Here is a 27,609-nt window from a genome sequence, read left to right as displayed (position 1 = left end):
AAACAACTCATATTTTTATGAGTTCTAGCACCTTGACTATTATACTCCCAAGGAGAAGAGTAATCATTATTTTTAATTCAAAGGACTTGGTTAAGCAGGATGAGAAGTATTAACTTTAATGAAATGAAAAACGTATCATTGTTTTCAGCCTTTCTGTTGCCTAAGGGTAAAAATCTGGTCAACACAGAGGTGAGGAAAACAATGCAGAGCTGATGAAGTCAGAGATATGGGTATTTATCTCCAATTACAACAAAGCCTAAATCTTAGGTGCTCTGTAAATATAGTTGCTGGTCAAAAAAAAATCTTTTACCTGGACAAGAGTTTATAGTCAATAGGTGAGGAAACTGAGATATGTAAGATCGCAATTTTGTCTTCTTTCCTCTGAGCTTCGGCATTTAGCTTCTCAATATACCTTCATGGGAATAAATACAAGGAGCAAAAAAAGCATTCTGTGCAGCAGCTAGGCAAGAAAAGGCGCTACAAATGTATCAGCATCCCTGCCGGGATTACAGAGTGACAAAAAATTGAGAGACACAAGAACTGACAAGGGAGAGATGACAGAAGGCTCGGGGGAGAACAGAGTGATGGATAGTGTGGGGTGCAGAGCAGGAAAGAGCAGAGGCCTAAACATTCAAACAAAGTTGATGGATAAGGAAAAATGTCCTCTAAAATTCCATACGTAACACAGTTCAGTGGGATTTACTTGCATTTTAAATGTGCCTTAAATTAGGAAGATCTTGATGATTTAGCAACCCTAAATGTAAGATAGAAGCAAACACTTACAATGCTGTTATTTAAAATATTAAATGACAGCATTTCATACTTAACATTTCAATTATGGCTTACTCACAACCTGAAAACATTCACTATTGAAGCAGCTCACAAGCTTTTGCAAGGCTCTTAACTGAACTACATTCAAAAAGAGTTCTTGTAGGTGAACCAACATGGGCTGAAAATCCTGTTTATTTTTGCAATCCTGTAGGTGGTGCGTTGTTCTACGGTTGGTTATCTGCGGTTAGTCGGGGACAGGGAGGTTGCCAATTCTAAAACTTGAACGTGCTCCGGAAGGATCCTAACAAAATGCGTGGCTCAGACAAGAAAAGCATAACCCTTATCAAAGAGGACTGTTACCGTGTGTAGAAGCTAAATGCTCTTTCTGTAAGACTGTCACATCTGCTTTCAGTCCCCGTGCCAAAGGGTCAGAGCTCAATCACAAGCCTGTGGCACCCCCTGCTGGTTAAAAGCCCATGCTCATTTTGTTACTTTACACTGAGCTAAACATTGCCATCATTTCACACTTCTTTTAACATTCTATATGAATTTAATTATCATTTGTTTGGATTCATTTGTTACAGAGTAGAGACAGTTTGTTATAGATGTTCACATTTTACACTATCTTCTTCTTCTTCTTCTTCTTCTTCTTCTTCTTCTTCTTCTTCTTCTTCTTCTTCTTCATGATTTTCCCCCACCACCAGTTACTTCTCCAGATTCATCAAAGGCTTCAAGAATCTCCTATCAACTCATCAGGCCTCAATTTTTCTTCAATCCGGCTTTTTAATGAGCATGGTCAAGAAATTAAGAATCCACTTGTGCTGAAGAATGAACAAAAAATTTGGGTCTCTTATGGTAAAGCATACAGGTAGGAGCACGGTGTTTATTCTCTTTCTGTCCTCAATCTTTCTAGGGGCAAGCTAATTTAAAAGGAGAGTCGAGAAGCCAAGTAGCACCCTTTATGAATTTTTTAAAAAATCTTGAATTCCAATAAAATTTCAGGGGCGTTTTTTTGTGAGGCAGTATTGTTTGTGAGATATGGCATCTCTCTCTCTCTCTCTCTCTGACTTTCTGTCTTAATGCCTTGTCATAGTTCTTGAAGTCTGCCTGTCAGCACAGCAAGTGGGATTTGTTCATGTCTGAGTAGTCACCTTAATGATAGCAGATGGAAACGCCACGGGGGGCCCAAGCCCATCACACTGTCATTGTCGCACACTGCCCTGACCTGCTTCCACTCCTCTATTTTTTTGTCCCTTTTTAAAGGAGAAATGGATGGTAATTGAAAAGGATCTTAAGCAAGATTTATGAAGCTGTAGACAACATGATTCCCCACTATCTCTCTATGTTTTCACAAATAAAGTCTTAACCTTTTAAGCACCAATGACAGGACAGCTAAAGATAAATTGGTAAAGCTTGTAAGCCCTATCCTATCAAAGTTATATTCCTCAAAAGCGCCTTGCATTATTCCACAATAATTATTGGTTATTGCTGAGCATTGTGTAAATTTTTGTAGATTGGTAAATTCCTGCATAAAATTATCTGTGTTTCTGGGAAAAGAGAAAGACTGCAGTCTACAGGCACTGATGAGCTGGGCTGTTGTGTGGAATATCTTAGAAATGTATGCATATTTTGACAGGACACATCCAGATGAACTCTGAAACTGCTTGTCAGGAAACTTAAACACACTTTTCTGCCGACTTTAAAATTTTTTAAGACTTTATTTATCTGAATAAGGAAAATGGGGGAAAATAACTTTGCTTATCGAGTATAATTGATTGTATATTAATTATAACAAAAATAGCATAGACAGACTAAGAGCTGATTGGATTTGCTATATATTCTAAGAGTCAAAATTTCAAATACTGAAATCTACTTACAAATTCATGAAGGTTTTGGAAGAAGTTAGTAGGATTAGCTGTAGGTAGTATATTATAAAATTCTATTTCTTCTCTCCCAGGAGAGGGAAATTAAAATGTTTAATAATTTCTTATGCTGTGTAATAATTTCTTATGCTGTGTAATTTATAGAATTAAAAATATATGTAAGGAATGATGTTTTCTTCCGTAGACAGATTTCAAAATATAATTTATTTACATTATGAGAATTGTTTTTATAATGGTAGAACAGTGATGAATTTTACAGTGGCAAGGATTCTTGAATAATTTAGCAAGCTCTACTAATTACAAAGAAAGGCTTTAATAAAATGTGTATCTAATAATTTCTTCTTAAATATCATTATTAAAGTGAAAGCAATGGCTAATTTTGATGTTTTTAATGATGTTTGTTATAATACAGTATTTTAATAAGATGAAACACTTGTTCTTGGTTTATTGGATCATATTTGTGGAATAACTTAGTAAAATGCTAAGTATCTGGAATACTCTAAAATCAACTGAGTATTGTAGCTGGAAGAATTCATAAGCGTATATTTGTTTATATGTGATTGTTATTTTAATAGAATAATTTTTTCTATGGTTTTGAATCCAATATAAAACACTAGGAAACCATTATAACATTTGCTACTATTAGGATTTCTGGAATTTATGTCTAAAAGTTATTTGCTAGATCTAGTTTAAAACATATTGAGAGAATGTGCAATATGTACTAAGTAAAAGATACTCATTTTTAGACAGTAATTTTAATGTGTTGACATGGGGAGTTGGCTTACCCCTTTATAAAAGTTGATTTTGCCAATATCTACTTTTATTTTGAGTCCTGTAATTATTTTTCTCCCAATTTTTATTTTGGGAAATATCCAATCTACAGAAAACTTGAAAGAATAGTACAATGGACACCTATGTATCCTTCACCTAGGTTCACCAGTTTAGAGTTGGCCTCGTTAGTTTTACCTCTTACATCTCCATTCTCTCTCTTTTGAGAAGCGTGAGATTATTTCCAGACAATCATTAAAGTTTCACTCATAAATGCTCAGATCATGTAACTGAAGAGTAGGATGTTCTTCTGTGTCACCACATTGTAGTATCTAGGACAGTCAGCAATAATGTAACATCATCTAATATGCATCTATGTTTAAGCTATCCGAAATGTGCTTTAGAGTTTTTAGTAGTATAGGATCCAAGTAAGATTCATGTGTTGCATTTAGTTATCTTCTTTAGTTCTCTTTAATCTAGAATATTCTCTCACCTTTTGTCTTGCTTTTCATGACATTGAATTTTTTTAAGAGTTCAGGCACTTTTCTTGTAGAATGCCCCACATTCTGGATTTGTCTGAGTGTTTTCTCATGATTAGATTCAGTTTAAAAATTTTTGACAGTCCTACACAGGTGATGTGGTTGAGTCCTATAATTATGAAATTAAATAGCAAGGCTTTGTCACTATTTAGGGAAAAAAAAGTCTCATAGTTGACATAATGCCAGTTACCATTGTTTTTATTTAAGATCTGTTTCCCATTTGATTTTAATTCTCAAATATTAAATAGAAAACGAAATACCTAACAGTATGTAATATGAAAAATCAAATCAGCATAACATTTAGTGAGCTCACAAAAAATAGTAATTTATAGCCAAATATTAAGAATTCATTTAATTATCAGCTCCAGAGAATACTAATGGTGCATTGCATTGTCGTTATACATTTAAAAATGAAAATTGCATGAAAGACAATTGGTTGTTTTTTTCGACTAAATACTTTGTTTTTATCATCAAAATTATTTTTAAAAATTACATGTGTTACAACTATCCTTGACATATTATACATCAGCCAAATAAACTAAAACGTGCATTTCAGGTGTCAATATAAGGTATCAACAACAGTGCTATATAATAAGAAACTCACTTATTTCTGGACTTTGTTACTTACTGATATTACAGGTTTTATTGTTTATTTGTGCTCAAGTTTTAGTGTTTGTATGACTTTGCATATAGCTTTGATGTTTTTTCCATTTTTCAGATCTCCACTTACACCTGTTTTGAGTCTCACCTTTGACCAGGTGACTGCATTTGACAGAGATGGCATTACAGTTGCATATAAAACCTTCTTGGATCCTAATGCTGTTCTGCTACCTGGATGTGACAAGTAAAGTAACATGTGCTCTGTTAAAGTAATCTGAATTACCTAATTCAGATTGCAACACTAAAAGACGTTCTTTGAATTGTTTTATAAGCAATTACTTGTTTTATTGACTTATTTCACGACATAATGAACTAGTGTCTAAAAAACTTATCAGTAACTTTTCTTGAGTTTAAAAAAACACATGAAGCAATGAGCAGACTCTAGTTTCTACTTTGCAGATGGAACAATTTTATTTGAAGTGTACAAACTGTTTTTAGTGGGTTTCTAAATTAAGAGTTTTGAGTGGAATCATTAAAATATTAATATGTTTTCTTGTATGAGTGTTTATATTTAAGCATCTCCTTTGATGATGATAAATTGAAAAAAAAGCAATATGCTAGAGAATTGGTGGAGTGGTGGGAAGAACAGGAGTTAGAATATTTGAGCATCTAGCCCCATCTCTGCTGCTTATGATTTTCCATGAGCAGATGGGTGTCAGCTTCTTATCTGTAAATAATAAAACCCAGCATTTACTAAGTATTGATCACAATTCTAAATGAATTAGGTAAGGATTTATTTAATCCTCAAAACAATGATCTTAATCCCATCATTACATTATCTTATTATTACTCCATTTTATAGAGCCAGAACTGAGGTGCAGAGGGGCAGAGTGATCTGCCCAGTCACACAACTAGTACATGACAGAGCCAGGGTTCTAACCCAGATTATCTTTCTTAAGAACTGAGGGCTTACCCACTATCTAGCACTGTCTAACAGAACTTTCTGTGATGATGGAAGCATAAGTCGTGACTATTGAAAACTTAAAATATGACTAATGTGACGGAGGAACTGAATTTTTAATTTTGTTTAAATTACACTAAGTTCAATTTAAATAGGTATATGTGGCTAGTGGGTATTATATTGGACATTCAGCATGATTCTGATAGTATGTTGGATTAGGTGATCTATCTATAAGGACCCATCTATCTTTAATATTTTGTAGTTTAACAAATTATAGCTTTCCTTAATATACAGGTGAAAAGGCTGGATGTAGAGGAAAAAATCCAGAGAACGGGAAGTGGTCTGTCTGATGAGGTCATTCAGTGTAGCTAGACGTTCCTAAACACGTCTACAAAGATGAATTCTTTGGTATTCCTTGGTTGTTTAAACCCTTCTATCCCCTAATGACTGCCTGCACTATCCAGGCAGGATTTGAATGTTTTGTCTTGTTCTTTTTCTTTATAGATAGAAAATAACTTAGCATTCTTTCTTTTCTTTTTTTAAAAAAATATTTTATTTATTTGAGAGAGAGTGTGAATGAACGGGGAGGGGAAGGGCAAAGGGAGAGGGAGAAGCAGACACCCCGCCAAACAGGGAGTCCAACACCGGGCTTGATCCCAGGACCCTGAGATCATGACCTAAGCCAAAGGCAAATGTTTAACTGGCTGCATCACCCAGGTGCCCCCTTAGCACTTTTTTAAACAGGCATTTCCTTTTATAAGAAGATTCATTTCATGCGCCACAATCTTTCCCCAAACTGCTGAATTTGCCCAGACCCTTTCCCTTCATGTTTTAGCTAGGAGTTTAATTTTTAATTCACGTATTCCTTCTTAATTTCCCTTCCCTGGGTGCAATGAAGACTGTTTTATTGAGTGGTCTTAAGTTAGATCTACATCACTAAGCACAACAATATGAAACTACCCTTCCTGAAAACAAACTTATTTGAAGATAATTTACATCATTTTTTGATTCCATTTGAAATTCTTTCTATACTTTAATGTGCATCATTTGAAATCTTAATAATCATTCTCTAATTTATGTTTCTCGGGGTATTGAAAAAAATACTATTATCAGTTCCAAAACTGATTTTTGTTGAATGACATACCATACGATATGTCTTAACATATCAGTGTTGAGCCAGATAGTTTTCTTTAGAGTAAGGATTAGTACACTTTTAAAATAAGTGATTTGGGGGTGCCTCAGTGGCTCAGTGGGTTAAGTGTCTGCCTTTGGCTCAGGTCATGATCGCGGGGTCCTGGGATGGAACCCTGTGTCATTGGGCTCCCTGCTCAGCGGGGGAGTCTGCTTCTCCCCTGCCCCCCCCCCCCCACTCGTGCTCTCTCTCTTTCTGTCTTAAATAAATAAATAAATAAATAAATAAATAAATAAATAAATAAAATCTTTAAAAAAATAAAATAAGTTATTTGGCTGAACTAAGAATGAACCTCCCCCTCCCCATTTGTGGTTTGTCTGTGTGCCCACTAGACCGTGCTGCTTTGTAAGACTGTCTAAAAGTTGCCAAAATAATGTGCTTAACACAACCATTTTAAGTATAAAAACATCTTTTGTTATTTATAGCCCATTGTATTTAGAGAAAAAGTTAACAGTGAAGATGGTGTCCACTCTGAGTGATTCCATTAAGATTAAAAATAATTTTTTTGTTTCTCTCTTCTATTTATAATTAATTAGGCATGGAATCCCCCAGTATCATAAATAATTGCAAGATAAAAATTTAAAGTCTTCGTTTCCCAATTGTAGATAACAAAGCACTTTACAAATTTCTGTTTAAAAAGATTATGGACTATACATTTGTTTTTCTCTCCCTAGTAGAATATAAGATACATAAATTATTGGGGCGCCTGGGTGGCACAGCGGTTAGGCGTCTGCCTTCGGCTCAGGGCGTGATCCTGGCGTTACGGGATGGAGCCCCACGTCAGGCTCCTCTACTATGAGCCTGCTTCTTCTTCTCCCATTCCCCCTGCTTGTGTTCCCTCTCTCGCTGGCTGTCTCTATCTCTGTCAAATAAATAAAAATAAAAAATCTTAAAAAAAAAAGATACATAAATTATTATACTAGTAGATTAAAGAGGGTTATAATTAAATGAATTTTATTTTGACAAAAGTAATTAAATATTTTACTTTTCATAGTTGGGAAGTTTGTGAGAGATTTCCAATTAATTTCCACGGTACCAGTCAACAGATACCTGATCAATTTGAAAAGGTGGACTTGGAGAACCATTTCCTACAGAACAAGGTCAGAATTATTTTTTGTACTCAATGAAGGTATTTTATGTATTGGACAGTCATTCAATACATGGTGACTGAGTGAATTTTTTGGAGATGTTTGGAAAGTATAAATTATTTTAAAATGTTAGGGCAAGTATTATTCTTTACTTCCTGTTAATTAAGCACTTTAAAACTGAACCAATATATAGTATTCCTACCAGAAAAAATTTTACCTGAATTCTGTCATTTAAGTGCTATTGTTTAGCATATTTTCCTTATATCTACTGTATTAATAAGTTGGAGTTGTTTTAAAAAGTCTTTAAGATGGCTGTTAGCATTTGATCTATTTGCTTCATGGGTCAATGTATTTAAGGAATAGGAGCTCTTTAGAAAACCCAACTCATTACAACCCAATCCAGAAGGTTTGTTTATTAATTTACACTTAGAAATTTATCATGCCAGTAAGGAATTTTCTCCAACTGAGCTATGAAAGGTTTTTTAAACATGTCTCCAAAGAAAGAATAATTATAATTTTTTTTCTTAGCGGCTGGCTTGTTCATTTCAGCGGCATAAGCTTTAGTTTTTTGAACTCATGAAATCAAAACCAAAAGGCACCCACAGAGATAGAGATGCCCAAAGAAAGTAAGACTTCCTGTTAAATGCTCTGGTCCCTTTATTTCCGAGAGACAATGCAAAAGACATATTGTCCCAACCTGCTCTTTTTTTTAATTTCTCCATGCCTGTTCAGTTTACTATGTCAAAATGTATACTGAAAATATTAGTTGTTTTAAGACACATGTGAATCTAAATAGCATAATTATAAAAATAGAATAAAATAAATAATTTATAGTTGACCCCTGAACAGTGGAGTTAGGGGTACTGATATCTCACAATTGGAAATCCATGTATAATTTTTTTTCCATGCAGAACTTTTCACTGCCCCCATATTTAACTGCTAATTACCTACTGTTTACCAGAAACCTCACCAATAACAGAAATAGTGAATTATCACGTTTTACATATTGTATGTATTATGTACTGTTATTGCAATGAAGCTAGAGAAAAGAAAATGTTATTAAGAAAATCATAAGAGAAAATTCATTTATAGCATTGCACTATATCAAAGAAAATCCACATGTAAGTGGACCCATGAAGTTCAAACCTGTGTTATTCCAGGGTCAGCTATATTTCTAACTCTGTCAGATTTTGAGCAAATTTAGAAAATAAATGCAAGTTGGATGGTACACTAAGAATTAATGTCTATATTTTATATTCATCTCACATTAAGATTTATTTACCATAATCCTGGTCCTGTTGGCATTCCTTTGTAGGCTTTTGCTGTGCCATTGTTTCCTGTTCAAAAAAACTTGTAAGCCTGCCTGTTACCTACTGAAATTCCAAATCTTCATCAGGCCTTCATTGATCTTCATGGTTCTCCTCTAATCTGCCCCTACTCTCCACTTGCCTTTCCAACCTTCTCTTCTTGATCTTCTTTGTATCCTACACTACAGTTAGAGCTAATAAATTGTGCCCCATAACATGTTCTTCACCTTGGTATACTTACTTGTACCATGGTGTGTGTTGTTCCTGGCCTAGGATATAACCCCCCACCCCATTACCTTTCCTTGCCTTTTAAGGCTTTCTTCAACTTTTTCTTCTTCCACGGAGCTGTCTCAGATCCTGCAGAAAGAATGAACCTCATATTATTGAACCTCCTTTTCATCCTTTGAAAATGTTCTTAGAGTTTGTGTTTTGGTATAGTTATTTGTTTTTGTGTCTTTCTCTTCCATTAAATTGAGAATTCTTTAGACACAGACATTATGTGTTACTCATCTTTGTATTTTTGAATTCTAGCACAGATTTTGAATGTAGGGCAGGGGCACAATACATTTTTGATGAATGATTTTTTAAAATTTGGCTACAACCTATCTTTCAAGGCTCAATATTCTCTAATAAGTTCTTCATGTGTTAGCCAAGCCCGATGGCCCATTTGTTGTTTCCTGAAAGTACTCCATGATTTCTGTTATTATGCCCATGTGGATCCCTTTGCCTGGAATTCAACTTCTTTTTCTTTGTTACCACCCACCAACCTTCTTTGTCACCTTTATGCCATATTCTAACACTGTCTGGCATACAGCTGGCATTCATTAAATGCTCGTTGAAATGCTGCCCATCAGTCTAGCCTTATCTGATTTGGACCTGTTTCATGAAAGCTTCCTTTACCAACCTTCATCCCCAAACTGGATATGATGTTTCTGGACTTGTATCTTCATTGCATCCATTCTATGCCCCTTATGACACTGAACTTGATGTTTCTCTTAAACCTTTTTTGCATGACTCAAAGCACTGTTAGTGCTCCAAGTGAACACATTTCAGGTCACACTGGGGAAGAAAAGGGAGAATGGTAGATTCCACTGAGAATATTGGGATCAGATCATAAAGGGTCGTAATTCAATGTTAGGGATTCTGGATGTTGTTCTGTAGAAAACAAGGAGCCATTAGAAATATTCAAGCAGAGGCAGGATCTGATTTGATGTTTGTGTTAGGAAGATAACTCGGGAGTCCTCTTTAACCCCAGCTGCTGGATTAGACATTGCTTAAGGCCAAAGGGCATCCTGATCATCCTTGTCATTGCTGCCAATATCTCCACGTTCAGAGTTAGATAGATGGAATTGGATTCACTAGTTAATTAATTCATTCAGCAGAAACCAGCTCAACCCTGGAAAAAAAAGGATATCAAAGAATTATCAGAGAAAAAGAACTCAAAGGAGGCTTCTTTTTTGATTTTATGCTAATGTAGGACTTTAAAAGATAACCATATTTTATTTTTTTAAATTTTATTTTACTTACTTGAGATAGAGCAAGAGTGAGAGAGAGAGAGCACAAGCAGGGGGAGCAGCAGGCAGAGGGAGAAGCAGTCTCTCCACTGAGCAGGGAGCCCGACGCAGGGCTCGATGCCAGAACTCCGGAATCATGACTTGAACTGAAGGCAGACGCTCAACTGACTGGGCCACTCAGTCGTCCCTAAAAGATAACTATATTTTCTAATGTTGAAAAATGAGAGAATAACAATCCAGTTATTTCACCGTTATTAACTGGTTTTAATGATTCAGTGAAAATGAGAAAACTCTCAACTTAAATAAAGTTTGTACACCATTATATTTTTAGAAGAAGAAATTGGTTTTGGATAAAATTTCAGTCCAACAAAAATAGTAGTATAAGAAAGCAACAATTTGATAAGCTGGCTAGTAAAAAGAAGCTTTCAAAGAAAAATGGCCCTCCCTTAGCTATGAAACCTTTACAATCCTTTCAGAAAAACATCTCCAATTATATACAGAGAGGTGATCAGTGCATTGGAAATGGTAATTTAATAACCTGAAACGGAGCACTTCTAAAAAGAGATTCTAGCAGAGGTGATAGATATCTATAGGGCCTTTTATTGTAGAATCTTGATGCTCATTGTGGTAAAGAAGACACTAAGAGGATTACAACAGGGGTAGAGAGAGGGAGGCAAAAGCCGATATTCTTGATGCATACGTTTTAAAATTGGCTTGAGATAGAGATATCGGTGCCCAACCCCTGACTGTTCTTTTAAATCTCTTATTGACAAGTAAAACCTTTCCTACAGGGAAAAATTTGGAACATATAATCCCTGTTCGTAATGTGGGAAATAGATATAACCCTGACAATTACAACCTGTTGCTCTTTTATCCATTTCAAAAAAAAGATTGGTATCTACTATAAAATGATGTTTTGGCAAATACATCTTTCAATAGTTCTCTCTTGTTACTTAAATTGGCAACATCTTTAGATTGCTTCAGTTTAAGGTCAATAAAATTAAATATTTCCATGCACTGGATGAGATTTAAACTTTATGGTAGTTAATATAAAAGAAAAAACATTTCATGAGAAGAATAGTTTGAGTAATCGCTGGTTATGGGAAAAAATAGCAGAAAAATGGACTCCAATGTTTAGCAGGTAATTCATTCTGCCAGACTGGAAAGGAAACATATTTTGATCCTAGCCTTTTGGTATAATCAGACTTTGCAGAACATTAGTGACAATTTTTGGTATGGTAACAGTGAGAACAATACCAAATAATGATTTTAGAATTATGGCATACTTGTTAAGAGTTATAAACTTACAACTTATAAATTCAGCAGTCATGGATACTAGCAGAATAAATTATTCTATTTATCACAAAGGAGGCTGGGAAAAAATGAATAATTTTTTACTGTCCTATTTCTTTGGAGGGCAAGTCATTGAAAAATAATGTTTTCTACAAATAATTTATACCGGGGAAAATACAAAATTTTAATTTTAATTTTGAACGGATTTCCATTAGAATAGGACACAGAACTTTAAATAAAATCCTGAGTCCCTTCCTTATTTTTAGACCAGTAGTTGGAAGCTATTTGAGGACTACATATTTACATCTTAGATATTTTGCCTTGTTTGGTTGCATAATTATGTACTCGCTGGTATTTTCTACCTTTAGACTTTTCCAGTTCTTGGCCTTTGAGGTGGGTGTATTGATCGGCTATAGATTTAGGGAATGAAAACAATAAGAATGAATGTTAGGGACACAAAGAAAGAGATTTTATAACATTTCTTATAGTTGTGCTTTTATTTTTTTAAAAAATTTTATTTATTTATTTGGGAGAGAGAGAGCGAGAGCACATGAGCAGGGGGAAGAAGCAGAGGGAGAAGCAGACTCCCCACTGAGCTGGGAGCTGGACGTGGGGCTTGACCTCAGGACCTGGAGATCGTGACCTGAGCTGAAGGCAGATGCTTAACCATCTGAGCCAGCAGGCGCCCCTCATAGTTGTGATTTTAATTTGTGTATCGAATTTTTTAACTTGGCCCTAAATTCACTCTCAGAAGTGAAAAATCTTATAAAATTTCTATGCAGTAAACGATTTATTTAGAATAAAGGGTGGATCTGTGAGCTTCTCCTTTCAAGAAAAATTTCACTGTCTTGTGTCTGATTCCTCAGATCTGTAAGTAAAGACCATAAGTGGTTCTCTTATTATTTTAAATTTGCACAGGAATATTGACGGCTTTCATTAGTGATTTGGAAAAAGGAAATTAAACAAGAAGTTTTAAGAGGCTCAGAGTGTGCATGCATCATTTTTTGATCACTGGCAGCCTCTGTATTAGTACAGTTTATTCAGACAACCAAATCGCAACGGTCATTTAAAGGGATATATATATACATATATATATACCTCCTGTATATACATAGGTAGTCAAAAGAATAAAAGAGGTTTCCTAATGACCTAACAACATATGTAATGGTATGTATTTAGAGAACGGTCTCAGCAGAAATGCTATCATACACATACCTGTGTGTGTATACACGCATGCGTGGCAGACCACGTTGCAGGTTGTCAGAGCACTTTGCTTTTATGAATTGTAATTTTCACAATTTTTAGCTTTCCTACCTTCATAAATGTTTGGTCTAAAGCTAAACTATCCTATTAAACTAAAAAGGGAAAAGAAGATGAAGTCATGAATTGAAATTTAATGGCCATTGTCAGTTTTAAGTGTATCAGAACCCCAGACTTGGCAAGATTTTTTCTTTTAATAACAGGCAATGAAGCTGAGTTAGTGGGCCTGGCTGAGTCTGGTCTATGTAGAATCACTTGGGAACTGTCCAGCAAAATATCTCTCGAAGAACAGCATGGTGTTAATACTGGGTGCCAACCCACGACAGACACAAAGGACCCCTTCGCTCTTCACCAATAAGCCAACTGTTAAAAGATTAAACCATGTTGTGGAGATAACAAGAATTTAGGCGCTGGCAGCAGGTGCTGTACAAAGAAGCAGTTGGCAGTACGGTTCTTCTGTCTGACTAATTCCAGTCAAAACAATCTTCTTCCCTGTTGCAGAGGAGAGTTTTGAGTGTGATGGCTACTTGGAGTTAGGAGGTTGAGTAAGAGTGCTACTTTAAATGCTGAGTCCTGTGGCGGGTGGATTAGTAGAATATAGTTTATCATTGTTCAGAAACTGTGGGGGATTCCCTTCCAGAATCCAGCCACTACTGGCTAACTGGGGAATACACAATCAAAGAGCTGTAAGTCAAATCTCTTTCTGTCGTGGGGTTGCTATATTTTTAAAATTTTATTTTCACATTTAGGAATTGTAAGATAGTTTCTTCTCTTGAGAAGTAGCTATCTTCCATTGTAGAATAATTACCAAATATACTAGTTATGCCCTTTTGTTATTGCCTGATCACATTTGTATATATTGCCTTTTAAATTATCATTTAATTTTTGTATTTTTAAGAATCAGTTGCTACTCAGAAAATACCTAGTATTAGCACACATTTAGAATACAACTTTTAGTACTAGAAAATAATTTCAATTGTTATTGAAGCAATGCCATTTATTGGGTTTAAAGTATAAACTGACATATTCCCATAATCCCATATAAGTAAATATTGATACTTAAAGATTTAGTATGATTACTCAGGAAAAGTGATCATATAAGTTAGCAGAAAAGTTTATTAAATATGAAGTAGAATTTCTATAGGTGATGTGAATGCCTATTAATTTTACAATCACGGCTAAGTAATGCTAGAAGGTATACAATATCTTTGACATATGTAGTTTGATAACCAATATGGGAGGCATGGATACTGTGTCTTACCAGTTAGTCCCCTCCTGTCCATTCCCACAACTATCACTAAATTCTCAACCCGCATGCCTTTATTCTTAAGAGATTGTGGGGACTTTTAACTGCCCTCCTTTGATGTCCCTATTCTACAATCCATGGTGTCTCTGCGCATGTGCACACGTGTGTGTGTGTGTGTGTGTGTGTGTGTGTTATTGCCTCTTCTGTTGCAAGTTTCTCTAGGTCAGGGAAAATATATTTTTTAAGATTTTATTTATTTATTTGAGAGAGGGGGGCTGGAGAACACAGAGGGAGGGGGAGAGGGAAAAGCAGACTCCCTGCTGAGCTGGGACCCCCCCCCCCCCCGACGTGGGGCTCAATCCCAGGACCCTGAGATCACTACCTGAGCCGAAGGCAGATGCTTAACCAACTTCACCCAGGTGTCCCAGGCAGGAATATCCCATACCACATGGTCTAGGGCCTTGCATATCAGAGCTGATATTACAAATATCAAGCAACAAAAATTAATTGAGTTGAATTAAATGGGATTGAGCACTACTACTTCAAAAGAAACCTTTCAATTAGAAATACAATGTTCTAGGATAACCTGTTTTGGCTAAGTGTGTTGAAGAGGGTGGCCTTTCAGACTGTATGTTTAAAAATGCATACTTCTTCTTGTGGTATAGGTGGATCCCAGTATTGTCCTGCATGCCTCTGTTTCCATCCGAAAGCGGAGCTCCTCAAGCAGGGAAGTGAGCAGTGGAGGTCAGACAGTGCCATCGATCCTGTGGCCTGCAGCCAGCGTGTGGCTGATCACGAAGGTATGCAACAGCGTCCGCTCTCTCTGAGTGACTGCCCATGCACCCTGCTCACAGTGTGGCTCCGGCTCCTGCTGTCCTCACGCGCACAACCCTGCAAATGGAGGCATGATCACTTGTTGGCTGGCAGGTGTGCTACTCTCTGCCCCTGGCTTGTCCAGTGCGGAGGGCTTCTGTAGATCCCCATGTGAGCATTCAACTCACTTTCACACGTGCTGATTAGTTCAGACTCAGAGAGTGTTTAAATTCAGCACAAGGGGAGCCTGGGTGGTTCAGTCGGTTAAGCGTCTGCCTTCAGCTCAGGTTATGATCCCAGGATCAAGTCCCACATCAGCCTCCTTGCTAGATGGGAAGCCTGCTTCTCCCTCTACCTGATGCTCCCCCTGCTTGTGCTCTCAATCTCTCTCTCTCTCTCTCTGACAAGTAAATAAAATAAATAAATAAACTCAGCACAGAACTTCCGAGCAGTCCACACACTCACCATTTTCATGAAATTTGTCTGAATGTCATTTGCTTCTACCTCCTAGCCTTCATCGCTGAGCCTCACCGAGCCTGGGGGGTGAGCACCATGTAGGGACAGCGTACGGTCTTTGTAAGGACAGTTTTAAGAGAAATCCGAGTATAAAATGTGAACAATGACTAACGCATTTTATACCCAAGTATTGACACTATTTAATTTTTTAACTTTACTATTATGCTAGTGGATCCGATTTAAATTGAGAACACATAATTGCCCTCCCCTTCCTCTTACTTTTGAAATATGTTTTGTAATTGCCACCAAATATTTATGTCTGGAAAGAGATGGTGCAGCTTGTATCTACCCTTCTTTTGTCTTCCTTTTCCCCCCTCACTATAGATGATTTTTGCCTCTTTTTAGCCCTTTTGTGGGTGCAGAGTCGCTCAGGCAAGTTTGCTGCTACTTTGTTGGGGTCGGGGAGGTTGCAGCTATTTTCTCAAAGCAAATTTGGGATTGTCCTTAACTATTATTTTTTGATTCTCTGAGAGCTAAAAAACAAACATATAGAGTTATTAAGATACAAAGGCACCAAGAAATGTTCATTTCATACATCAAGATAGAATGAGATTAGATGAGATGTTTCTTCAATCTACTTCCAACCTGGAGACTCTATGAACTAGGAACCTTTTTTAAGTTGTATTTTGTTTCAGACTTAATAACAGTATTTGCCATTTTGCTATACATCTGCTACATGTTAAGCATCTTCTACATATTTATTATCTCTTTTAGTCTTATACTTTATATAGCTGAAAAAACAGGCTAGTACGTGGCAGAGGAAAGATTCTTGGTCTATCTGACTTCAAAACTTACATCTTTTCACAGTAATATAAAACACTGCTTTGTATTTGGCCAATGTATGAGCATAATGGAAGTGCTTTAGTGTTCTCATTGCCACTGAAAACTTGTGTGACCTCAGGTAAGTCACACTCTCTATTTGGGCTTTAGTCTTATCTGAAAAGAGTTGCACCAGTTGATATGGAAAGTTCTTTTCTAGATTTCATATTCTGTAATTCTATGGTATCCGTTTCTAGAATTTCATGATAGCAAAAAAACCTGTACGTGTCTAAAATTTCCTCAAAAATAAGTGAAATGCTTACCGAAAAGAGGATGGATTTTGGAGTTAGATGGATGGGAATGAGAATGCCTTGCGTGACCTTGAGAAAGTTACTTAGCTGCACTAAACCACTGTTTCCTCCTCTGTAAAAGGAAGTTAGTCATACCTATCTTGCACCGTTGCTGTGGTGACTAATAAGAAAGCACATGTGAAGTTCAAGCATAGTATATGGTATGCAGAAAGTGCTTGATAAATGTTCTTTTATTCTCACCCCAAACAATTTTCTTCCTGTATAGACAGGTATGTTCAAATGAGGATTCCATCCAGTACTTATTAGAACCAAAATTTTAAAAAATACTTTTCCTAAGTTATCGTATATTTCTTTAGCACACAGCGAAAACATGAGAAATAAAAGTTACATGCTAAAAAGAAGAATATTTTGAAAATCTTTTTAGATTGAATGTTCTTTACCTTTTTTCAAAATTAATATCTTTACCTGTTAGGGTAGACAATTTTACATGCCATAAATCTTCTGTGGTTGTCACTTATTTAAAACATGTTGTTGATTCCCTAAGTAAGAAAATTGCTAATTGGCCATTTAAACAATATTCCCAATTAATTTCCTTATCAGAGTATCCTAACATTTTAAATGTTAGTTTAAACAAAAGCAGTTCATAAACCATCTTAAAATGTTTAACCCGTGGTATTTAGACTCAGAGTAAAACTTTAAATTGGTATGAAGGTTAAGGATTTGTTGCAATCTTTTCAGTTCACTGCACCTTTTTTTTCCCTGTGCATACATATTTCAAGTAAGCTCTGTAGTTATAACTATAGCAAGTGACACATGATGGACCCCAAATCACTGCACTGTGAAATATGCACAGAAAAAAAGGACAAATGAAGATATCAAGGTCTGTTTTATTTTGCGCTGAACTGTAAAATGCCACCCTTGTCGGACAGAAGATCACTGATTCTGAGCAGGGCTCGCTGACTGCTAAGTTGTGGGTAGTGTTTCACTTTCAGCAACTGTTAATATCCGGGGTTATCCAGGCATAATGACCTCACTATTTGTGACACATTGTTGAATTTTCTGGTTCTTTTAACTTATTTAGACCTTTCTCCCCCCTCTTTATTCATTGAAGACGGGAATGATCCTGAGCCGAGTGATAACGCAGGGCTGCCTAGCTATTGGTCATCCAATCAGAGTCAAGGCTGCTGAGGGAACATCACTAGAAGGATATAAATTAATCCTACAGAAAAGGTAATGCTTATGAGCTTTGTAGCTCAAAATAATAAACGTTAATTTCAAGATTTCTGAGCAGGCAAATCACGATGCCTCCCAGCTTAGAGGGAATATTCATTAGGTGTTTAAATTTGTGTTCATAATACCAATATTAACTTTCTAATCTCAGATAAGCTTGAAAATGTATGTCACTTAGTTTGGTAGTATTTCTTAGGTATTTTTAAAAGTGAAATGTTGGTATTCAACATGTACCTATGTTGTAGACAAGCTTCTGCTTTACTCTATAATTATTGGAACCCATTTCTTTATATGCATTTTAATTGTTAATTTAAATATTTAATGTTCTGTGTGTATTCTTAACCTTTTCTAAATCTTCTGAATATGAAATACTGAACTGGCAAAGAAAAATTGAGGAGACAAAAAATTGCTGACGTGTAGGGCATCAAAAGTCCCCTTCCTATTTATTTTTGCTGACTCGGTAACTAATCTATAAAGCATATTAGTGTTTTCCTGAAGGTAGGAGGTTGGAGAGGGTTAGGAGAGCAAGATTACATAGGGGCACAAGGAAACTTTGGGGGTGACTTTTTGGGGAGCGAGAGATATGGGTATGTTCATTATCTTGATTGTTGTGATGTTTTAACAGGTGTACACGTTTCAAAACTTGTCAAATTTTACACTTTAAATATGTGTCTGTCAGTTGTGCAATATTTTACAATGTTGTATGTCAGTTGTTTCTCAAAAAAGCTGTTTTTAAAAAGTACAGAAAGACAAACTAGGGGGACAAACAAAAAAATCAAAATGGGTAAGGAATGACTGAGTGCTTACTTTGGAGGGAAGTGGTGGGGAAGAGCACTCTCAGTGGAAAAGTTAACCAATGATTTAGATCAAAATGGCAGGTGTCCGGAAAGGTTACATATAGCTTGATGAACCCACTTTTCATGCCCAGGGCTCTCCCTGGACTTTCTGGATCCTGAAATTAGTGCTGATTTGGCCTTAGCCCACTGAGGTTTACTTCCTACTCTGGCCAGGGTTGTCACAGAACTCAGTGGGACTGAAACCACTTTGTGGTTTGATTTCCTTGCTGCCTAGAGAGAAGAGAAATGGGTGAGAAAAGAGATGGTAATTAAAAAAAAAACACAAAACTGTAGTAAGTTTAACTTGAAAAAATCTCCGTTTCCAAGAAAGATTTTGTTTAATTCAGGAAAGAAGGGAAGACAAGAGGAGAGAAGGAGAGAGGTAGGATGGGTGGATGCGGGGGAAAGGGAGTATCCCTATGCAAATGAAGATTATTTGCCTTTATATTAATGCAACTTGATTTTTATCTGAGAAACAGAATCTGTTGCAAGGTGGAAACAAACAGTAGAAAATTTGGAAAACCAGAAGTTCTCACTAACTGTGAAGCTACATTTTGTTTTTTAGAAAGCAATAGGGACCAAGATTTTTAGAGTTAACTTCACCTCTGGTACTTTTCAAGTATATTTATCTTTTCTAAGAGTATCTGAAGTGCCTGTTTGTCTTTTTTTTTTTTAATTTTTAAAAAATTTTTAAAAATTTTTAATTTTTTTAAAGATTTTTTATTTATTTATTTGACAGAGAGAGACAGCCAGCGAGAGAGGGAACACAAGCAGGTGGAGTGGGAGAGGAAGAAGCAGGCTCCTAGCGGAGGAGCCTGATGTGGGGCTCGATCCCAGAATGCTGGGATCACGCCCTGAGCCAAAGGCAGATGCTTAATGACTGCGCCACCCAGGCGCCCCCTTATTTTTTTTAAACGCAACCATATTTTATTATAAATAACATAAATATCCTTATACAATTTCTAGAGACAAATTTTTTTCTTTTTCTCCTAAGTAGTATAATATGATCTTAACAAAAGCTATGAATCAACACAGTCTTTTAAATACTAAAAATAATAGAACTAGCACTTAAAGTAGCAACCTGACAACTCACAGAGAATATTGTAAACATATCATGCCTCATTAGTTCGGTTATGTCTCATTTGGTGTCACTCATCTTATTCTTATTCAATATAGCAAGTGCTTGCACATATTGTGTATTTAATATTCTTTTTGTGATGTGCATCTGGCTATGATGAAAGGCAGACCAACGATGTCATTAACAAGTGACCTGAAAATCATAGAAAATTATAAAAATCATAAACTTTAAAATCAAAGATGCTTCTTTCTAACGATACTTTGGACATCTTACAGACAAACCAATTGCATCAAAGTCCTTTAATAAGACCACCAATTAATCTTGATTTTGCTTCATTTTTAAAGAATGTGGATTTGTAGGATTTGGGTTTAGTGTTAAATTCACAAACTAATAAAACAGCATACACCCCCCATTCATCCATAGAGGTTAGATTATGGAGATTACAAACTTGGGGCCCATGGGTTTTGTTTGGCCTGCACATTATTATTGTATTTTGAATGGGTGGTGAGCCTATAGAAATAGGGAGATTTTACACAAAAAATTACATATTTCTATCTTTTCTTGCAAAAAATCAGAAGAATGGGCAGTACTGGACTTTTATCATCTCATTTTACCAGTGATGCAAGAATAGATTCAGATGGAACATATACCCTCCGGTTTGCTATATTCTCCACTGTTCCTAATAACAGCCCTCAGTCTAGCTCTAGCCTGCTTCATTCATTTCTGTTACCTGTCTGATAATCTTTACTGTCTTCCTTATTTCAATGTTAATCTTTCAGTTATGGTGTTTTGCATCTCCTCCCCCCCCCCACTTAGGTCTTGCTGGAAATGGAGTGATAACCAGCCAACATTAATCTAGAGTAGGTTAAACAAACACTGCTCTAAGGACACCATTAACTACAACCAGCAAGTGTAGCTGTGTAGTGCTAGGTGCAGAGATGAAAAGACACACAGCAAAACAGACAGCACATCACCAGGTAATCAGAGAGATTGACAATCATCTCTTTGGTCAAGTCTTGAAGTTTAGGAAGCTAAGAGTTAGAATAAAGCAGGATGACAGCCTGCACCATTGTAGAAAGGACCACTTGCCATGCATTGGAAGTTTAAGTCATATTCAAACATATAGATAACACTATTAGAAATGTCAACATCAAATAGAAAATTGTCTATGTATAACTTCACAGTTGGATTGATGGATCAAATTTCTTATCTCTACTCCTACTGTGTTAAGAATCACGGAGGGGAAATCCCTTTCTCTGTTCTCTATGGATCCTACTTTGGTCCGCGTTGCTTTGCAAGATGCCAGAGCTATCTGAAGCTGTCTGGGAAAATAGATTTGTAATTGTGAAGCATGATGATGGTGGTCCTCCCTATACTCAACTGGGAAATAATGAGCTTTAGCCTATGAAATTTCCCCTAACTGCACTGTGGTTATGGGCTGCCTTCTTGCCTCTACTCTCTGATAAATGGCACATTTCAAAGAAAAGTGTGTGTGTGTGTGTGTGTGTGTGTGTGTGTGTGCACATTTTACAGATTCCCAATAGCAATGGTAAAATGCATATGGATACTCAATGAGCAAGCATCCCAGGGCAGAGAATTCTTTTCACACCTGTAAAAGGAGTGTATGTGACTAGTCTTGGAAGTCCTATGCTTTCAGAGAGAGAAGGACACTAAAGAGCATCTACTCTAAACCCTTCTTTGTGAGTAGAAGTAATAACAGTGGTGGTGGTGGTGATTGTGATAATGATAATAATTCATTACCTTTATAAGAAATTCCAAGTCCACTAGAGACTAAATGTTCTAGAAAGGTCATATATCTGATCTTGTTAATGTCAGATCCAGGACCAGAACTTAGTCCAGCACATGTCATGATATTTATAATTTTGATTCTTGGATGGAATACTGCTTCTTCATTTTCCTCTCCTTCTCTTATTATTGATATTGTTATTGCTATTTTTAAAGTTTGTATTTGTTTCTCTATAAAAAAATCTTTTTAGCTTGCTGCTTGTTTACCAAAAAGAAGAAATTCTATGGTTTTTTCTAATTCAGTCCCATATGAGCATCATTGCATATTGGATCTAAGTTTGATTTCTTTACATATAAAATGTCTTGAAAAATAAACAGATGCACTTGTGTTTGTAGGAATTTTATTTTTTAAAGAAGGTATTATATATTAGAATGATATCTTCTCATCCTGTTTAGTGTAGATGCCACATGAGAGACTTGTGTTTTATAGCTTTGGTAATAAAGTTTAAAGGTAACATTTATAGATATATGCTTAGAGAGACTCCTGATAGGGAAATTACTAGCAAGCTCTCAAGGCTTATATATGATTTGAAACTACATGATGTTCGCAAAATTTCCTAGGCAATTCTTGAACAGAATTTGAGCTGTGATAAAATTTGAGAAATGCTAGGAAATTTGTATTTCTTTCAGAATTATTTCTTATTTTCTTAACCAAGGTATAATTTATGTTCTTTAGCTACCCACTAAGAAGATCCAATTAAACTGCCGTATATTAAATTCAAAACATTTTTCATAATGGCCTTATTAATTTTTAGGGTGATAACATTTTTGACATTTTATTCACGTATCTATTTATTCAAAGATACCTTTAATCTTCTATCATATGCCAGACACTGGGATCAGCTCTTAGGTCACATGTGATCTCTGTCCTCACACTGTTGACAATCTGGTAAACATCTCTCCTGTTGTATTATTATTTAGGGAAAAAATGCTACAAATGCAGGAAATCAAAACTGAAATTGATGTATTTATGTATTTATAACTACATTCATCCTCAAGTCAATACTATAATTCAATTAAAAGACAAAATTCTGGATTTTACAGTTTTGCATCAGTATATTAATTACCAATTGCAGAGGTCTTACACTTTGAAAAGTTAACATTTTCCACTTTATTTATCTTGAAGAAATATGCTCACAATAATTTATGCAACTGGAGGAATTGCCTATAAGCAATAGTGTTGTACTGAGTTATAGCTGTTCCACATTAAAATGATCTGAGTTTTATCAAAACCCAGCACATTTCCATCAAAGCATTGCAGCAGCCATTCTATTATTATTTTTGAAAGGAGTGTAGTTATAAGCTGGGGATTGACAACCTTAAAGACCAGCAATAATGTTGTTTTTATTATTTCTTCATTTAGTTGTTGAAACATGAGCTTTTTTAGTACCTCAGGAGAATTTGTATAGTATGAGAACATTTAGAGATTATATGAGCACAATTGTATAAAAAAATCTGTGTTCATACCAAAGTGTTTTAAGTCACTAAGATTGTGCATCAAATTCTAATCAGTGAGCCTAAACTGTTGATTCCATTTTTAATCATCAAGTAACACCAAGTAATTTGTGTTGTACTTTTCCAATCTAATTGAGAAGACGTCGAGCTGAAAGTCAGGTACTCTGGGTTCTAGTATCTATCTGATACTACCTAGCTCTGTGATTTTTGACCAGCTCACTTCATTTCTCTGCATCTTACTTTATTCATCTCAGTTCCCTTCAAATTCTCAGTCTATGTGTTGTTGTTTTGGATAATGAATATCATTCTTAAAATCATATATTTTAGTTCAGGACACTATGTCAAAAAATTTTAAAGCTTCTCTTTTCCTTTATTAATTACAACATAAAAATCTCTCCAGAAGGACTAATTCTCCTAATACTTCCCCCATCCCACCCAGTGCTGAAATAGAGCAACAATTATATTTGTCTAAAACATGATAACAAGATTCTTAGCTTAGGGGTCAATTAGACCTTGAAAGATGTTTCATGAAAAAATTCACCTAAGTATTCATGTTTTCTCACATCCCTGTTTCCTCTTCTCCATTCTAAATTCACTTTCTTTTCATAGTGTCACGTTCTCTTCTTCTTTACCCAAATTTGACATCTGGGACTTAACCTTGCCTTCTGTCTCTAACCTCCACCCCATTTGTTCAATCATCAAATCAATTCTCCTTTATAATAAGTATGTGGTCTTTCCTTCCCCCACTGCTCTCATCACTGTAGTTCAGTGTTTTTAAAAGTCTGATCCCTAGACCACACACATCCAAATTCCCTAGAGTTCTTATGATTGGAATCACTCGCAATATCTGTTAATGTAGATTTTGGGGTGTCCAGACCTTCAGAATCAAAATTCTGAGGATAGGGCTTGGAAACCTACAGTATTATCAAGTATCTATCTCAACATGCCCAAGAATTCTTCACATTTTCTAATATAAACTGGATGTAGGTAAAAGGCTAATGCACACTCAACCAGTTTGGACTACTGCCTTGACATGTTCCACCCAGATCATAAAGTGCCTTGCTTTAGAATAGAGCATTACCTGACACCTCTTATTCCCAACCATTGAAATTTCTGTCAAAACTCAGAGGCAGTAGGAAGTCTTGTTTAACATCCCATTACACTTAATTTAATTCATTTGTCCTACCTTTGTAAGATTTCTAAATATTAATGAATACATGATTAGTTAATTTAGGCATGATTAAGTTCATCACATTCTAGTTTTTCTTTTTTTACTCAGATTTAGTTTAAAAAATCTGATATTTCTTAATAAAATTTTCTGGTCATTTCAGAAACAGGTGTCTGGGGTTCCTAATTTTCCATGGTAACCTTTTCCATCCTATCCTCTTAATCCTTATACATAATTAGGCCTCTTTCTGCCTCATAGAGAGAGGATCTTTCTTGGGGACAGAAATTTCTATAATATTTTTATTGATTCTCTTTATTCTCTAAAACTCCTAATCACTGTGTCATGGGTAATACACACACCCCCACCCCCACCCCCACCACCACTTTGGGTACCAAGGAAATTGTTGTCTTAGGGAATGAAGGCTTCCGTTGCTGAGGTAGTAGTGGTGATGGTAGCATGGTAGAATCCTTGGGAGAGTCTGGGCAGTTCTCCTGCTGGGATGTGGAAAATGATCCTTTCATTAGAAACCTATAGAATGTTTCAGTGTGGTGAAAAGTTGTCAGTCTCTAAATTACATTTTCATTACAGACATAAAGGAGATAATTCTCAGAAGTGGGTGTTTGGAACTGACAGCTGCATTTATTCTAAGGTAAGGACTTTATAAGCCACAGCTTTAATTCCTAAATTTTTGCGTTCCCAGATTCTTATAAATATTCTTATAAATATTCTTATTGTTGAGAGCAAGAAATGCTTTTTCTGCACAAATATTTCTCTGTGCCCAGGAGTTTAGAATTTAACTTAATTTAACTCAGTACTTTCCTGTGAGGTTTTGTTTGACTTTAAAATACAAGTTTTCCAAAACCAAAAATAATTCTTTCTGATTCATCACTATGATAGGACCTACCATTTCAGGGCACCAGTTTTTTTTTTTTCCTTTCTATTTTAAATTTAATTTAATTTATTATTTTTTTATTGAAGTATAATTGATATATAACATTGTATAAATTGAAGATATATAACATGTTGATTTGTTACTTTATATATTGAAATATGATATTATCTAGCATTCACTATCTATCACACCATATAATTCTTTTTTTGTGGAGATTAAGATTTACTCTCTTAAAAACTTTCAAGTATGTAATACATTATTGTTGACTATAATCATTATGCTGTGCATTAGGTCTCCAAGACTTATTGATCTAATAGTTGCAGATTTACACCAGTGAACGATATCTGAATTCCCTCATCCTCTAGCCCGTGGTAACCTCCATTCCTTTCTCAGTTTCTATGAGTTCAGCTCTTTTAGATTCCACATATACATGATATCATGCAGTGTTTGTCTTTTGCCTAACTAATCTCACTTAGCATAATGCCCTCAAGGTCCATCCATGTCATAGCAAATGGCAGGATTTCCTTCTCTGTCATGGCTGATGAATATTCCATTGTATATATCACATCTTCTTTATCCATTCATCAGTTGGCACTTAGGTTGTTTCCATATCTTGGCTATTGTGAGTAATGCTGCAGTAAATATCAAAAAGATACCTACATAAGTTTTCTTAGTCATTAAAATGAAGAGATTGGCACTTTGAAAAACTGGCAATAGTTACTAAAGTTGAACATATCTATACAACTCAGCAACAACTCCCCTACTAGTTTAATGCTAAAGGGAATTAATTACTTATCTTAAGGAAAAGATATTTACTAAAATGTTAATAATAGCAGCACTGATTGTAGTAGTCTCAACATGGAGATGATAGAAATGCTTATTAGCAGTAGAATAAATGGATAAATAAATTGTGAGATATATATATATTCAATGGAATACTATATAGCAGAGTTGGAAAACTTCCGTAAAGGACCAGATACTAAATATTTGGCACTTTGTGAGCCATGCAATCCCTGTCCCAATTTCTCAACCCTGACTTTGTAGCTTGAAAGTGGCCATAAATAATATGTAAATAAATGGTATGGCTGTGTTGCAATAAAATTTTACTTACAGAAACAGGGGGTCAGTTAGATTTGGATCATGGGCATTAGTTTTCTGACTCTGGAGGATAGCAATGCCAATAAACTATAATTACCCATAACAATGTCTATGAATATCACAAATAAAATGGTTTACAAAGAAACCAGATATAAGAATATATACACTTCATGATTACAGTTATTTAAACTTTAATACCAAGCAAAACCAAAAAAATCTGTTGTGTGAGAAATCAGGAGAGTGGCTATAGTTGAAGGAGGTTAGTGACTGAAAGGGGTCATGAGAAGTGCTTCAGGTGTGGTGTTATGTTCCCTTTCTTGACTTGGGTGGTTAATTAAATGGATATTCACTATGTGGAAATGGATTGAATAGTAAACTTATGATTTATGTACTCTTCTGTATGTATATTATATGTACATAAAAATTTGCTTCAGTAAAGTGAGGATACTGACCTTGAGTTCTCAAGATTTTCTTCTGGTTCTATAACTCCAAATCTAAATGGAATGCTAATCAATCACCAATAACTAAGAAAGGCAAAAATTAGATTAGTCACATGATATCTGTTAGTGTTTGCCTCAAGATCCCACCATTATGATTTCAGAAATGCTAAATTACTCAGATGAATGAAACTGGACATATGTGGTATATTAATTTTTTAGGGCTGCTGTAACAAAGTACCATAAACCAGGTGGCTTAAACAACAGAAAGGTATTCTCTCCAATTGTGGAGGCCAGAAGTCTGAAATCAGGTGCTAAGAGTGCTGTGCACCATCTGAATCCTCTTGGGGAAGATTCTTCCATGCCCCTTCCATCTTCTGGCATTCCCAGACATTCTTGACCATGGCAGCATAACTCCAATCTCTACCTCCATCTATGGCCATCTCCTTCTGTGACTGAATCTTCATACACCATTCTCCTCCATGTGTGTGTCTGTGTCCAAATTTTTCTCTTCCCAGGACACCAGTCATATTGGTTAGGGCCCACCCTAAGGGCCTAATATTAAATTGATTACATCTGCAGAGACCTTATTTCCAAATAAGGTCACATTCCCAGGTACCAATGGTTAGGACTTCAGTGTACTTCTTGGGGGGGGGGGCATGACACAATTCAACCTCTAACACAGAGCATGATGGTTATCAATGTATTCTCTCTTAGTTCCAGATCTACAATTTTTTGCCAGGCACCTGCCTCAGGCAGCTTCACAGCAGAGTACTGCCAGTGGGGCA

At 35.7% G+C, this 27,609-nt stretch overlaps 1 protein-coding gene across 1 annotated transcript in view; it reads left to right on the top strand.

Annotated features, from left to right (window-relative positions):
* Positions 1 to 27,609, top strand: part of DCDC1 (doublecortin domain containing 1) — a 415,749-nt gene that overhangs the window by 225,550 nt on the left and 162,590 nt on the right. Inside the window, exons 13-18 of the mRNA XM_057317241.1 lie at positions 1,476 to 1,639; positions 4,680 to 4,805; positions 7,709 to 7,814; positions 15,088 to 15,222; positions 17,933 to 18,051; positions 24,983 to 25,043. Coding sequence (XP_057173224.1) covers positions 1,476 to 1,639; positions 4,680 to 4,805; positions 7,709 to 7,814; positions 15,088 to 15,222; positions 17,933 to 18,051; positions 24,983 to 25,043 — 711 coding nt within the window. The remainder of the gene's footprint in view (positions 1 to 1,475; positions 1,640 to 4,679; positions 4,806 to 7,708; positions 7,815 to 15,087; positions 15,223 to 17,932; positions 18,052 to 24,982; positions 25,044 to 27,609) is intronic.

This window comes from Ursus arctos, unplaced genomic scaffold (genome assembly GCF_023065955.2).
Source record: "Ursus arctos isolate Adak ecotype North America unplaced genomic scaffold, UrsArc2.0 scaffold_23, whole genome shotgun sequence".
Classification (NCBI taxonomy): Eukaryota; Metazoa; Chordata; class Mammalia; order Carnivora; family Ursidae; genus Ursus; species Ursus arctos.
The sequence above is the reverse complement of the archived record's forward strand: the minus strand, read 5'-3'. Positions and strand labels throughout refer to the sequence as shown.